The sequence below is a fragment of the Bubalus bubalis genome, chromosome 22, assembly GCF_019923935.1.
Source record: "Bubalus bubalis isolate 160015118507 breed Murrah chromosome 22, NDDB_SH_1, whole genome shotgun sequence".
Lineage (NCBI taxonomy): Eukaryota > Metazoa > Chordata > Mammalia > Artiodactyla > Bovidae > Bubalus > Bubalus bubalis.
In genome coordinates this window covers 27,305,408-27,318,487 of record NC_059178.1, presented here as the reverse complement: position 1 = coordinate 27,318,487, position 13,080 = coordinate 27,305,408, and the positions used below count along the sequence as shown (strand labels likewise).

At 40.9% G+C, this 13,080-nt stretch overlaps 1 protein-coding gene across 8 annotated transcripts in view; it reads right to left on the bottom strand.

Moving 5' to 3' along the window:
* Positions 1–13,080, bottom strand: part of GREB1L (GREB1 like retinoic acid receptor coactivator) — a 246,922-nt gene that overhangs the window by 104,258 nt on the left and 129,584 nt on the right. For all 8 annotated transcript variants that reach the window (XM_044934471.2, XM_025273445.2, XM_025273447.2 and 5 more), the window contains 2 exons: positions 8,242–8,401; positions 7,832–8,029 (listed from right to left, as the gene is read on the bottom strand). In XM_044934471.2, coding sequence (XP_044790406.1) covers positions 7,832–8,029; positions 8,242–8,398 — 355 coding nt within the window. In that variant the 5' untranslated portion in view covers positions 8,399–8,401. The remainder of the gene's footprint in view (positions 1–7,831; positions 8,030–8,241; positions 8,402–13,080) is intronic.

Here is a 13,080-nt window from a genome sequence, read left to right as displayed (position 1 = left end):
GTGGAAATCAGATGAGCGAACTCAGCACTCACTTGATTGAAGCCCATATCAATGTGTGGTTTTGATTATCACACAGTTTAAGATTGATTTTTATTATCAGTCACATGTATTGATATGTTGCTTAATACATACCCATAATAGGCTAGTGGTTAATAATGGGAAGCTTAGGGAACATAGATTGTGTTTGATGGACACAGTCATTTTACAAATGTGCCTAAGGTACTCTTTGCTAGATATGAAAGTTAGAGTCAACCTCATCCTCACTTATCAAATTATATAAAATGCACCAATATGCTTCTAGGGCACCAAAAAAAAAAAAAAAGCAATGTTAAGGTAAATTTTAGTGATTATAATCCAATTCGGGGCTTCCCCAGTAGCTCAGTGGTAAAGAATCCCTCTGCTAATGCAGGAGATGAGGGTTCAACCCCTTGGTCGAGAAGATCCCCTGGAGAAGGAAATGGCAACCCACTTCAGTATTCTTGCCTGGGAAATCCCATGGACAGAGGAGCCCAGCAGGCTACAGTCCCTGGGGTTGCAAAGAGTCAGACAAGACTTGGTAACTAGACAACGACAACAATCCAATTTGGCTTTTTGTGTAAGAAAGAAAAGCCTACTTCTTTCAGCAGCATATTATTTGCAGACAAATTCTGCAAAGAGCAGTCTGAAACTCTTTCCTCACATTGAGCAAAAATTATAAAAATAAATTAGTACATCCTGGTAGCTTAACTGGTAAAGAATCCGCCTGCAATGCAGGAGACCCTGGTTCGATTCCTGGGTCAGGAAGATCTGCTGGAGAAGGGATAGACAGCCCACTCCAGTATTCTTGGGCTTCCCTGGTGGCTCAGATGGTAAAGAATCTGCCCACAATGCAGGAGACCTGGGTTCAGTCCCTGAGTCTCCCCCTACCTGTCAGAAAAAGGTTTAACATTTTATTTTTGAATTTGTCAACAAAATATGCTTTTCCTTACACAACCAGTTTAAAGTAAATTAAACAGTAACTGCTACATGCTCAGTCATATCCAACTATTTATAAACCCATGGACTATAGCCCACCAGGCTCCTCTGTCCATAGAATTTTCCAGGCAAGGATACTGGAGCACAATGCCATTTCCTCTTCCAGGGGGATCTTTCCAACCCAGGAATCGAACGCACATCTCCTGTGTCTTGTGCGCTGCAGGCGGATTCTTTACCTGCTGAGCCATCAGGAAAGCCCTAAACAGCAACTAAAGGATAAAATGTAGACAGTTTTTTCTCATGCATGAATAATATCAAAGAGTAATTAGTATATTGATCTAAAATAAGTATATTCTACTTAAAATTGATTATCACATGCCATACAGTGACAGAATTAGTTTTTAAATTCCTAAGGGGTCCAAAAATTATGTACTACTATAAAAGAGATTTGTGAGTCAAAGATTGGGAAACACTAATCTATCCCTATCTCTTTAGTTTGTAGATGAGAAAACTGGAACCCATAAAGGTTAAGAAAACAGTCCAAAGTCAAATTCCCAGCAACCCAAGAAGTTGGGACCCAGGTCTCTTGACTCCAGGTTAGAGAGTTAACGTCACTCTGACCACAGAATAAAGGTTACTCTGACCACGAGACCTTCCCCGGTCTGACGTAGGACACTCTCCTATGGCTTCTCCGTTGCCTATCTTTGCTGAGTCATCACCTAGCTTTCTAGGCTGAATCCTTAGGGGCACTTGTCAGAGCAGTCCCTGCCAGCCATGGGCTCTGTCAGCATCCACCTGTCTCACACCTACTGAAAGTGAATGTGTGGCTCAGTCGTGTCCAATTCTCTGGGACACCACGGACTGTAGCCCACTAGCCTCTTCTGTCCACGGGAATTCTCTAGGCAAGAATACTGGAGTGGATAGCCATTCCCCTTTCCAGGGAATCTTCCCCACTCAGGGATCAATCCAGGGGTCTCCCGCATTGCAGGCAGATTCTTTACTGTTTGAGCCACGAGGGAAGCCCTGGTGAATCCTCAAAATTCAGTTTTGCAAGTCACATAGGTGTCCCTTTCTAATGAGCTTTCTCAAAGCAATACATTGCAGCCAAAGGGAGATTAAGGAGGGGAAGTACAATTTTAGTTTGGGGCTAAACAGGAATAGAGTAGAGAAGACACAGTTCGTGTGCAAAATATCTGAAGAAAGCAGGATTTGCTCTGGAAGAAAGATGATTTCAACGTGATGTCTGCGGTATAAGGAAAGCTACACAGTCCACTCAAAGTAAGAAGCACTAATAGCTTTCAGCACTTTAGCCTATAAAGGTTTTCCCATTTATGATATGAGGACACCTAGAGGTGAAAAGTTATAATTATTAAACAATGACTGGATTCTAGGAGAAAAATTTTTCTCATAGGAGGAAGCAAACCTCTTCCTTTTAAATTTTTTTCTTTTTTTTTTTTTTTTCAAAAAGTGCCTGTGGGTTTCCTTGGTGGTCCAGTGGTTAAGAATCTACTTTGCATTGCAGGGGACACCAGTTCGATCCCTGGTCAGGGAAGATCCCACATGTCAAGGGGCAACTAAGCCTGTGAGCCACAACTGCTGAGCCCTCGCCCCCTAGAGTCCGTGATCCACAAGAGAAGTCACAGCAATGAGAAGCCCACGCACCACAACGAGAGTGGCCCCTGCTCACCACAATAAAGTCCACATGAAGCAACAAGGACTCAGCACAGCCGAAAATTTAAAATAATGAATAAAAATTAAAAATAAACAACTGCCTGTTACAATGAAAAGAGAAAATTCCCTCTTTTGTGTTAAAAAAAAAACAAAACTCATAATGATGGCAGCCTATAAAAGGGGCACAAGAACCAACTGAAATTGCTACCAAGGGCTAAAACTGGAAAAAGTTAAACAAGAAAATAAAATAGTATTGGATTATAACCCCCAAATAAAATAAATATTCATGAATGAATATAAACAAATGACTGTGTAAATTAATAAATGAGGGAAAAGAGACAAACCTCCATGCAGTAGAATTCCAAATAATTTATGTAGCTACTCTGCCTCAAGGATGTGGAGCGTAACTTCCCATTCCTTAAAAAGTGTAGGCTGAGTGTAGGGACTTTCTTGGACAGTAAGTGGGGAGGGTGCAGCAGGGATGAGATACTCATAGGGAATGGAGATAACACTATCTCAGCCAGGTGATCGAGGTCAACATCACTACCCATAAATCATCTGACAGTATGTGCCCTTGATACAGTAAGATGAAAATGACACTTTATCTCTGTGATCATTTTCCACCAAACCCGTATATAACCCCAGTCTCATCAGTAGAAAAACATCAAATTCCAATAGAAGGTCTGCTGCTGCTGCTAAGTCACTTCAGTCGTGTCCGACTCTGTGCCACCCCATAGACGGCAGCCCACCAGGCTCCCCCGTCCCTGGGATTCTCCAGGCAAGAACACTGGAGTGGGTTGCCATTTCCTTCTCCAATGCAGGAAAGTGAAAGTGAAGTCGCTCAGTCGTGTCCGACTCTTAGCGACCTCATGGACTGCAGCCTACCAGGCTCCTCCATCCATGGGATTTTCCAGGCAAGAGTACTGGAGTGGGGTGCCACCGCCTTCTCCGATAGAAGGTCTAGAATACACCTGATCTATAATCTCTGAAACTATCAGGATCATCAAAAACAAAGGAAGTCTGAGGAACCGTCACAGCCAAGAGGAGCCTAAGGAGACACAACAGCTATATCTAATGTATTAATAGTATTCCAGACCGGTTCTATTGATCAACCTAGACAGCATATTAAAAAGCAGAGACGTTACTTTGCCAACAAAGGTCTATCTAGTCAAAGCTATGGTTTATCCAGTAGTCATGTATGGATGTGAGAGTTGGCCATAAAGAAAGCTGAGCACCAAAGAATTGATGGTTTTGAACTGTGGTGTTGGAGAAGACTCTTGAGAGTCCCATGGACTGCAAGGAGAGCCAACCAGTCCATCCTACAGGAAATCAGTCCTGAATATTCATTGGAAGGACTGATGCTGAAGCTGAAACTCCAATACTTTGGCCACCCGATGTGAAGAACCGACTTATTTGAAAAGACCCTGATGCTGGCTTCCCTGGTGGCTCAGACGGTAAAGTATCTGCCTGCAATGCGGGAGACCTGGGTTCGATTCCTGGGTCAGGAAGATCCCCTGGAGAAGGAGATGGCAATCCACTCCCGCACTCTTGCCTGGAAAATCCCATGGACAGAGGAGCCTGATAGGCTACAGTCCATGGGGTCGCAAAGAGTCGGACACGACTGAGCAACTTCACTTTGATGCTGGGAAAGATTGACAGCGGGAGGGAGGAGAAGGGGACGACAGAGGATGAGATGGTTGGATGGCATCACTGACTCAATGGATATGAGTGTGAGTAAACTCCAGGAGCTGGTGATGGACAGGGAGGCCTGGCGTGCTGCAGTCCATGGGGTCGAAAAGAGTGGGACACAACTGAGCAACTGAACTAAACTGAACTGAAGACCGGTTCTGGATATTCCCTGGCGGCTCAAATGGTTAAGAGCCTGCCTGTAATATAGGAGACCAGGGTTTGATCCTTGGTTTGGGAAGATCCCCTGGAGAAAGAAATGGCTTCCCACTCCAGTCTTTTTGCCTGGAGAATCCCATGGACAGAGGAGCCTTGCAGGCTATGGTCCAGGGGGTTGCAAAGAGTCAGACATAACTGAGCTACCACTTTCAGATGGGTTCTGGAATAGAAAGAGGACATCAGGTAGAAACTAAAGAACCCAAATAAACTATGGACTTTAGTCAGCACTAAAATTACTGATAATGTAACATGTTCACAATAGGGCAAACTCTGGGGATATATAGAAACTCAGTACTGTTTTCTCAATTTTTCTGTAAATCTAAAGCTGTCCTTAAAAAAAATAAAGTCTAATAAGGAACAGATCTGTGGTTGCCAAGGAGTGGAGGAGTAACGTTGGGAGTTGGGGTTAGCAGGTGCAAACTAGCATGTAGAGAATGGATAAACAGCATCCTACTGTAGAGCCCAGGGAACTATATTCAATATCCTGTGATACATCATAATGGAAAAGAATACAAAAAAGAATGTGTATATATGTATAACTGAATCACTTTGCTGTACAGCAGAAAGTAACACAACATTGTAAATGAACTACACTTATTTTTTTTTAAGTTCAATTTTTAAATGTCCTACTTCGTCTTTCTGCCTTTCAGTTAATCACCAACACAAGACCATGCTGCTAAGTCACTTCAGTCGTGTCCGACTCTGTGATCCCAGAGACGGCAGCCCACCAGGCTCCCCCGTCCCTGGGATTCTCCAGGCAAGAACACTGGAGTGGGTTGCCATTTCCTTCTCCAATGCATGAAAGTGAAAAGTGAAAGGGAAGTTGCTCAGTCGTGTCCGACTCCTAGGGACCCCATAGACTGCAGCCTACCAGGCTCCTCCATCCATGGGATTTTCCAGGCAAGAGTACTGGAGTGGGGTGCCATCGCCTTCTCCATACAAGACTATAGGCAATTTAATTAAGAGGAAATAGGGGAGGAAAAGAAGGCAAGGGTGAGTCTAGGGAAAGAGTCAGGAAGAAAGAAATCAATCCAAAGCCAGAAAAGGTTGCAAAATCAAAGAAAAGTTCCTGAGTTTACTTCGTAGTTATTTTGAGAAGACGCTCACAAGAGTCTGGACTGTTTCCTACAACTCTTCATTCTTGGGACTCAGATCAGCTAATTATATACAAAATATATCATCAGGTACCCCCAATTAAGAAAAATATATATTATGCAAAGAGCAATATTTAATATAGCTTTTTTTAAAAAAAAGATTGAAAATAAGCTCTGTAAAGAAGTAGCTAAAGAATCTACGAAATGTGATTCTATTTCAAGACTTATAGGATCCAAATACCTGGTATAGCAGATAGCTCTGTTTCTTCACTATTTGAAATATGTCAGAATATTAATATAATAAATATTGCTGTTCAGTCACTCAGTCGTGTTCAACTCTTTGTGATCCCATGAATTGCAGCATGCCAGGCTTCCCTGTCCTTTGCCATATCCCAGAGTTTGCTCAAATTCATGTCCATTGAGTCAGTGATGCCATCCAACCATAATCTCAATTAAAATGTCAATTAAAATGGAGAAACCTTAATACTCCCCTCTAGGGTAATTTTAAATTTCATCTGGACTAATCCTGAAAAAAAGATAGGATTTTTCTTTTAGAAGCCACTAGATGATCTGGGGGAAAGTACCCTAAGGATGGTGTAAGCCTGATTACTGTGCACAAGGAAAGAAAGATACAGAATGGGGCACAAATATAACAATTTCTTGGACACACTTGCCCCTAGTTTCATTTTCTGAAAGTAATACTGACAGGCTGCCTTAAAACCAAGACCCTTGCAGCAAATGATTTTAATTTTAAAGGAGTCCTAGTACAGAGCACTTCTTTGTAAACCTCATCTGCATTTTTCTTAAGAAAACAGCCAAGGTTTTCACTTCACAGAATCAGGATTTGCATTCTCCAATTATCTCCAACTTGAAGGTTACAGAGTAATCTAAGTGGGGGAGGGGAAAGTTTACTGAAACAGCTGTAAACACAAACTCAAGTAATCAAAGCCGTATTTGGAGGCTTAAAATTTGGTGGCCCTTTACCCCTTTAGACAATCAACTGCTTCCCAGTGGGGTAGAAACCTACCAATAATTTACATAAGAAATTAGCAACCAAAATTTACATCTGAATGGCAAACCCCAGAAGCCCATCAGGTGTTAAGTATCTGCTTATCTAAATTGCCTCTAAAAATAGCTTTACCTTCTTGTGAGTCTTAGGTAAATAGAAGATTTCCCATGAAGGGAAGCTGGTCTGCTGACACAAACCCAGGTACTATATTGCCCTATTCCACTGTCAGTTTCATTAGGAAAATGTCAGGGCTGTTCTGCCTTTGAGTGAGAGGACTCTTAGAACTGCCTTAAATGAACCACACTGAAAGAGCTGTGGACCAACTATAAATTATCAAGAGCTTGTGCTCAGCCATGTCCGAACTCTACAGCCCCATGGACTGTAGCCCACCAGGTGCTCTGTCCAGGGAATTTTCCAGTCAAGAATATTGGAGTCGGTTGCCATTTCCTTCTCCAGGGGATCTTCCCCACCCAGGGGTCAAACCCACGTCTCTTGCGTCTCCTGCATTGGCAGGTGGATTCTTTACCACGATCAGATTATGAACTAATTAGAAATCAGGCTGGGATAGCCAGGAAGCAGGACCATATACCATTAATGGAGAGAAGACAGTATAATTTGTTATGTGACCAAAAACATGAAATACTGAAAATGTTTAAGTAGGATTTTCTTTTTTAAAAGTGTGGTTAAAAGCCTTTGTAGAAGAGGAGGCTGACAAGATAAATAAAATGGGATGATAAAAACATGTTCATTTTAATCTTCTATTGATAACAATATACTGGATGAATGTTCAAAATACATGGAAAAGGTAAATATTAAAACACATGATATCTCTGTTGTTGTTTTAAGAGTGGAACAGAAAGAAGTAGAGAGATCACTTTCGAGCAGCATTCTTGCAGGAAGTTCGTGAGGCACTGAAAAAGTCCTGAGCTAGGCCTAGGCTTGTCTTTGCCACACACCATGTCAGAGAAGTCATTCAATGGCTGTGTCTCTCAGTCTCTAGATCTATAAGATGGGGTGATAATGCTTGGCTTTCTTAATAGACACTTGCTATGAAGTCACAGGCAATAATGTGAGTGAAAGCATGATTACTCCTCATTCCTTTCTATAATTACTAGTTTCCAGCCTTAAGCACCCAATCAATTATTAGAAACTAGCCAGACAATACTAAAGGAACTGAAAAATAAAAAAGGAAACCCACCGTCTGTAGTGCAAGAGCCTTCAGGGGCAGGTTTCTGTGAATAGGGAATTGGTGGGCTATTTGAATCTGACATATCTTCATCATCTTCGTCATCTTCCATTTCATTTACTGTGAGGTTGTTAGAAAAATCCAGGCTGCCATTTTGGGTGTATCGGTGTACCAAGTCTTTATCCAGATCCTCCACCTTGGGTTTTACATCTGGGAAAGCAAATAAATCATAGCTAATTTAATAAAAAGATGCATATGGGGAGATAACCAAAAGAAAAATCCATAGTTCTGAAAAGATATCTGAGGACAGGGAGACAGGCATTGGCTAACATTTAACCCACATATTTCAGAGATCCCCAGATCTAGAATTCCCACTTCTTTTAAAAGGCATGTAGAAATGTGTGTGGGATTGAGAAACTTACCTGCAGAGGAGAAAGGATGCTGGTCAGGATCCAGGTACAGCTGGGAAAAAATTGGTCGTGGTACCACATTACTACATCTCAGAGAGGCTTCAATGGAGTTGTGGAGAGCTTCTTCAAATCGAGCAGATTTCAGTTGCCCAGCATATGAATTCCCCATGGTCTATACCACCCCCCCAAAGAAAAAGAAAAAGGAGAAAGTTGACATTAGTAGAGGGTTATATGTATGCAAAGTACACACAGAGCTGATATAAACTATACCCACATATCCTGTTACAATAGAAACTATATGAACTATACATTTCTTGAGATAACTTATCAACTTATCTATTCTACACTTTTGCTTCTTGTCTTCAGAGTCCAAAGGGGCTTTCAAAAAGTCCCTTTAAGGGATCTTGTGTCTAAGGATCAAACCACAATAAGTGGTTTAAGCGAAGTTTCTCCAACTAGTAAATCAAGATTGACCTGTCAATCATGAAGCCCAGCACAGTGACAAGGGGGCCACACCTCCTTAAACTGGTGAGTGGTGGGCTGCCATAACCCAAAGGAACACTATCAGTGGTTTCAGAGGAAATATCAAATTACTTCTCTCCCTGCTAAGATTTTATTACCCTAGGAGGATTCTTCTCTGAAAAAGAAAAAAAAAAAATGAAAGCTTTGTGATAATATATTTAATTGGTGAATTCCTAAAAGCAAGATTTGAGTCTTTTAAAATTCAGAGAACTCATTCATGTATTATTAGTATTTATTTGAAAAACAATGTTGTTCCTTTTGCTTAGTTTGAATCACAGTCTTATTTGGGACCTCAGGAAAGCACAGAATAAGAAGTTTTGATGCAATCACCTTTAGTTCTCATTGATAGTTACAAAAATTTCCATATATCTTAATAATAACTAATTTATTGGGTGCTAATTATTAGCTATGCTAATAATTGGTCAAGGACCCCAAGACCCTTTCTGGGTTCCATGAGGTCAAAAGTCTTTTCAAACCATTATTAGGATATTATTTGCCTTTTGCATTCTCATTCTCTCAAGCATTTACAGTGGAACTTTCTAGAGGCTATTTCATGAGTGACACCACAACAGATTGAAGGCAGAAGCTGACAGACTACTCTTTCTACTAACTTTTTTTTGGGGAAATACATTTATTTTCCATGTATAATGGGTTTACTGTTAACTTTTAAGATTATTAAGTATTTTGAAATTTTCTTAGTTTTAATTTCTAATAAATATAATACACATAAACAAAACTCATTTAAGAGTGTAAAGAGGTAATGAGATGAAAAGTCTGAGAATTGTTGGGCTAGAGGATATACCAGGCACTTCCTAAAAATTATTTTATTTAACTCTCAGTATTCTGAAGTAGGGCTTCCCAGGTGATGCTTGTGGTAAAGAATCCATCTGCCAACGCAGGAGATGCAAGATATGTGTGTTTAATCCCTGGGTTGGAAAGCTCACTAGAGGAGGAAAGTGCAATGCACTCCAGTATTCTTGCCTGGGAAATCCCATGGACAGAGGAGCTTGGTGGGGCTAGAGTCCATGGGGTAGCAAAGAGTTGGACATGACTGAGCAATTAAGCACACACATATATATCAAATAATTATACTGTATACCTAAAACTAATGCAATGTTACATATCAACTGTATCTCAATAAAACTGGAAAAAATAAATTACTAAGCTTTTCTTATGATAAGTACATGTGCCAAAGTATACATATAATACTCAATCAAAAGTTGTAAGTTGAAGAAAATCAACAAAGCCTCTCAAGTGAAATTTTCCTGAAATACCAAAGTTTTTTTTAAGGTTTCAGGAGTAGTATTATGATATTCTTAAAGAAATAAGTTTACAGATTTTAGAATTAAAACATGAAATGTTTTTTATCTTCTGAAACAATTTGAAGATAGGATTCAAACAGGAAGTATTAAAATATATGAAACAGGCAATCAAAAACCAAGGTTTTGTTCAAACTTGTAAAATCCTACCAGAACAAGTATAAACATTCAATTTTTCTACAGCAATTTATTTTTCAACAGAACCACACACAATCAAAACAGAGTGGAGGTTGGAAGAGAAATACACCATGTCACTAGTATATGCTTCTAAGTCAATATCCAATGGCCATTTGACCTTTCTTCCTCACTGAAGGGAGAAAAATATGAGGAACTAGCATGGTTACTCATGGGATTTCTTACTGCAGAAAACAATAGAATAACTTCAAAGGTGGACCTTTAGTCTTTCTCCAGAGCACCAAATGCCTGAAAATCTTGCCTCTTCTTAATCTGTTACCTGCTCAACAAGTTATCTTCCTTTCACCACTGAAAACCTACATTCTCCAAGGGACCTTTTTAGTTGAATAAAGAAGTACTCAACTATACATGAAAGATTACATAATCCTAATGCCTTCAATTTATACATAGTTTAAGGAGTAATATGATAGATATGGCAAATAAATATTGTGCTGGTTAAACTATTAAATCAATATAAACAGGGGTGATCCAGTTTCACCATCATAGAAGATACACAGAATATAGGAGCATAACCCTGTGAAATGCTCAGATGAAGACAACAGTAAGTTCCCATGGAACAGCCTTGGGAGAGCAAAAAGAAGGGGCTGACTATTTCAGATGAAAACCTAACCAGACAGTTTTAAAAATGATAATTATAAGGTGAAGAATGACAAAACTGACTCCAAACTTCTTCGATGCTGAGTGTCAAGTTCTTCATTGACAGTTCGGTGCTACCCAAAGAAGGGCAGAGGTCAAAAGAAGAATTTTCAGTGCAATGTGTTCTTAATATCTTGGAGAAGAAAATGGCAACCCACTCCAGTATTCTTGTCTGGAAAATTCCATGGACAGAGGAGCCTGGTGGGCTAGAGTTCATGGAGTTGTAAAGACTCAGACACGACTGAGCAAATGAGCATTCTTAATATCATATGCTGTACATAATATTTAGGGTCACTGAAATCACTGGCCTTATCCACCTAGATTACTGAATCCCTTCCTCTGAATCTCAAAGAGCCCCCAGGCATAACATCCCACTGAAAGTGAAGTTGTAGTCACTTCAGTTATGTCCGACTCTTTGCAACCCCATGGACTGTAGCCCACCAGGCTCCTCTGTCCATGGAATTCTCCAGGCAAGAATGCTGGAGTGGGTAGCCATTCCCTTCTCCAGGGGATTGTCCCAACCCAGGGATCCAACATGGGTCTCCCACATTGCAGGCAGATTCTTTACTGTCTGAGACATCAGGGAAGCCTGACATCCCACTGAAAGTCAGTGTGAATAAATCTAACTTCAGGTCAGAAAATGGAGAAATACTTTTTAGAATCAGTTGTTAAATGAAATACAACAAGAACAGACTGTGACTCCCGTACAAAGGCACATATTTTATGTCTCTGGCCATCATTGTCTGTGAGACCGCACTATATTGCTTTCCCCGGTTTCCTTTTATTGTTGTGAAATTACACAGGGAAAACTATATTAACTGTCTTGGCATAGCACCACAGACCTCTGAGATGCAAACAGGCACTCTTGGGGTAATCTCTAAAAAAGGTATGGTACCCTATATGAGCTCTTTCAGCACCATAATTAATTGCTGAAAATGCAAGTGGGATCAAGCACAAACCACCAGGACAGTGTAGTTTTGTGTCTTTCTACTCTTCCTTTACCCCTTCTCTACAGAAAGACAGGGGCTTCCCATGTCCGAAAGTGGTAAAGAATCTGCCTGCCAGTCAGGAGACACAGGTTCAATCCCTGGGTCGGGAAGATCCTCTGAAGAAGGAAATGGCAACCACGCCCGTGTTCTTGCCTGGGAAATCCCATGGACAGAGGAGACTGGTGGGTTACAGTCCAGGGGGAGGCAAAGAGTAGGACACGAGTGTAACTAAGCATTCATGCCCGTCATTATCAGCGCCACAGGGAATGGGCACAGGGCGGTCGTGGTGGTGGCGGCAGCAGCAGTAATTGTCACCACTGTCATTGTCCAGAAATCTGAAAGGAAACATTCTTTGTCAAACCACGATGGCAACAGTAACATAGGGGAACTCAGTAACCGCCAGGAAAATACAATTACTGCCTCCATTTTTAGGAGAACCAAGGTCTAGAGAAGTTCAGGAACTTGCCCAAGGTCATACTATGAGGAAAAGGCCAAGACAGGAGCGGAATCTAATCAGTTTGTCTACGGCAGCAGACGTCTTAGGTTATCTAATCACGTATGCCATTCTGTAGTTAAAACACCTACAATAATGACCCAATTGGGAAAAATGCATATCATGTAAATGCCTACTAAATTGTGAATCCAAGCCAAAATAAATAAATAAAAATCAAGGAAAAAGAGCTTTGTTTGCTGATTTTTCCTTGTCTACCCATCTGCTCAGATGCTCATTCATGTCCAACTCTTTGCAACCTTATAGACCACAGCCCACCAGGCTCCTCTGCCCATGGAATCCTTCCGGCAACAATACTGCGGTTGTGTGCCATTTCCTCCTGCAGGGAATCTTCCCAACCCAAGGATCGACCTGAGTCTCTTATGGCTGCTGCACTGGTGGGTGGATTTTTTTTAACAATAGTGCATCTACATATTCGGGGGCTGCAAAACAAGGCTGAAATTCGAGTTTTAATGTCGGATACCGGACAGTCACAAAGACAAGCACCAATTTAAAAAATTGAAACAAAATAAAAACACCACCTCTCCTCTCAATGAACAAACCCAAACCTCACTGTAAATGTTAGATGAAAGATATGAACATAGAGTAAAGTACTTCATAAAGAATAACAGAACTGCCCTCGGTGTCTTTAGGGGTTTGGTTCTAGGACTCTGGTGGACAGATCAGTATCCGCCGATGC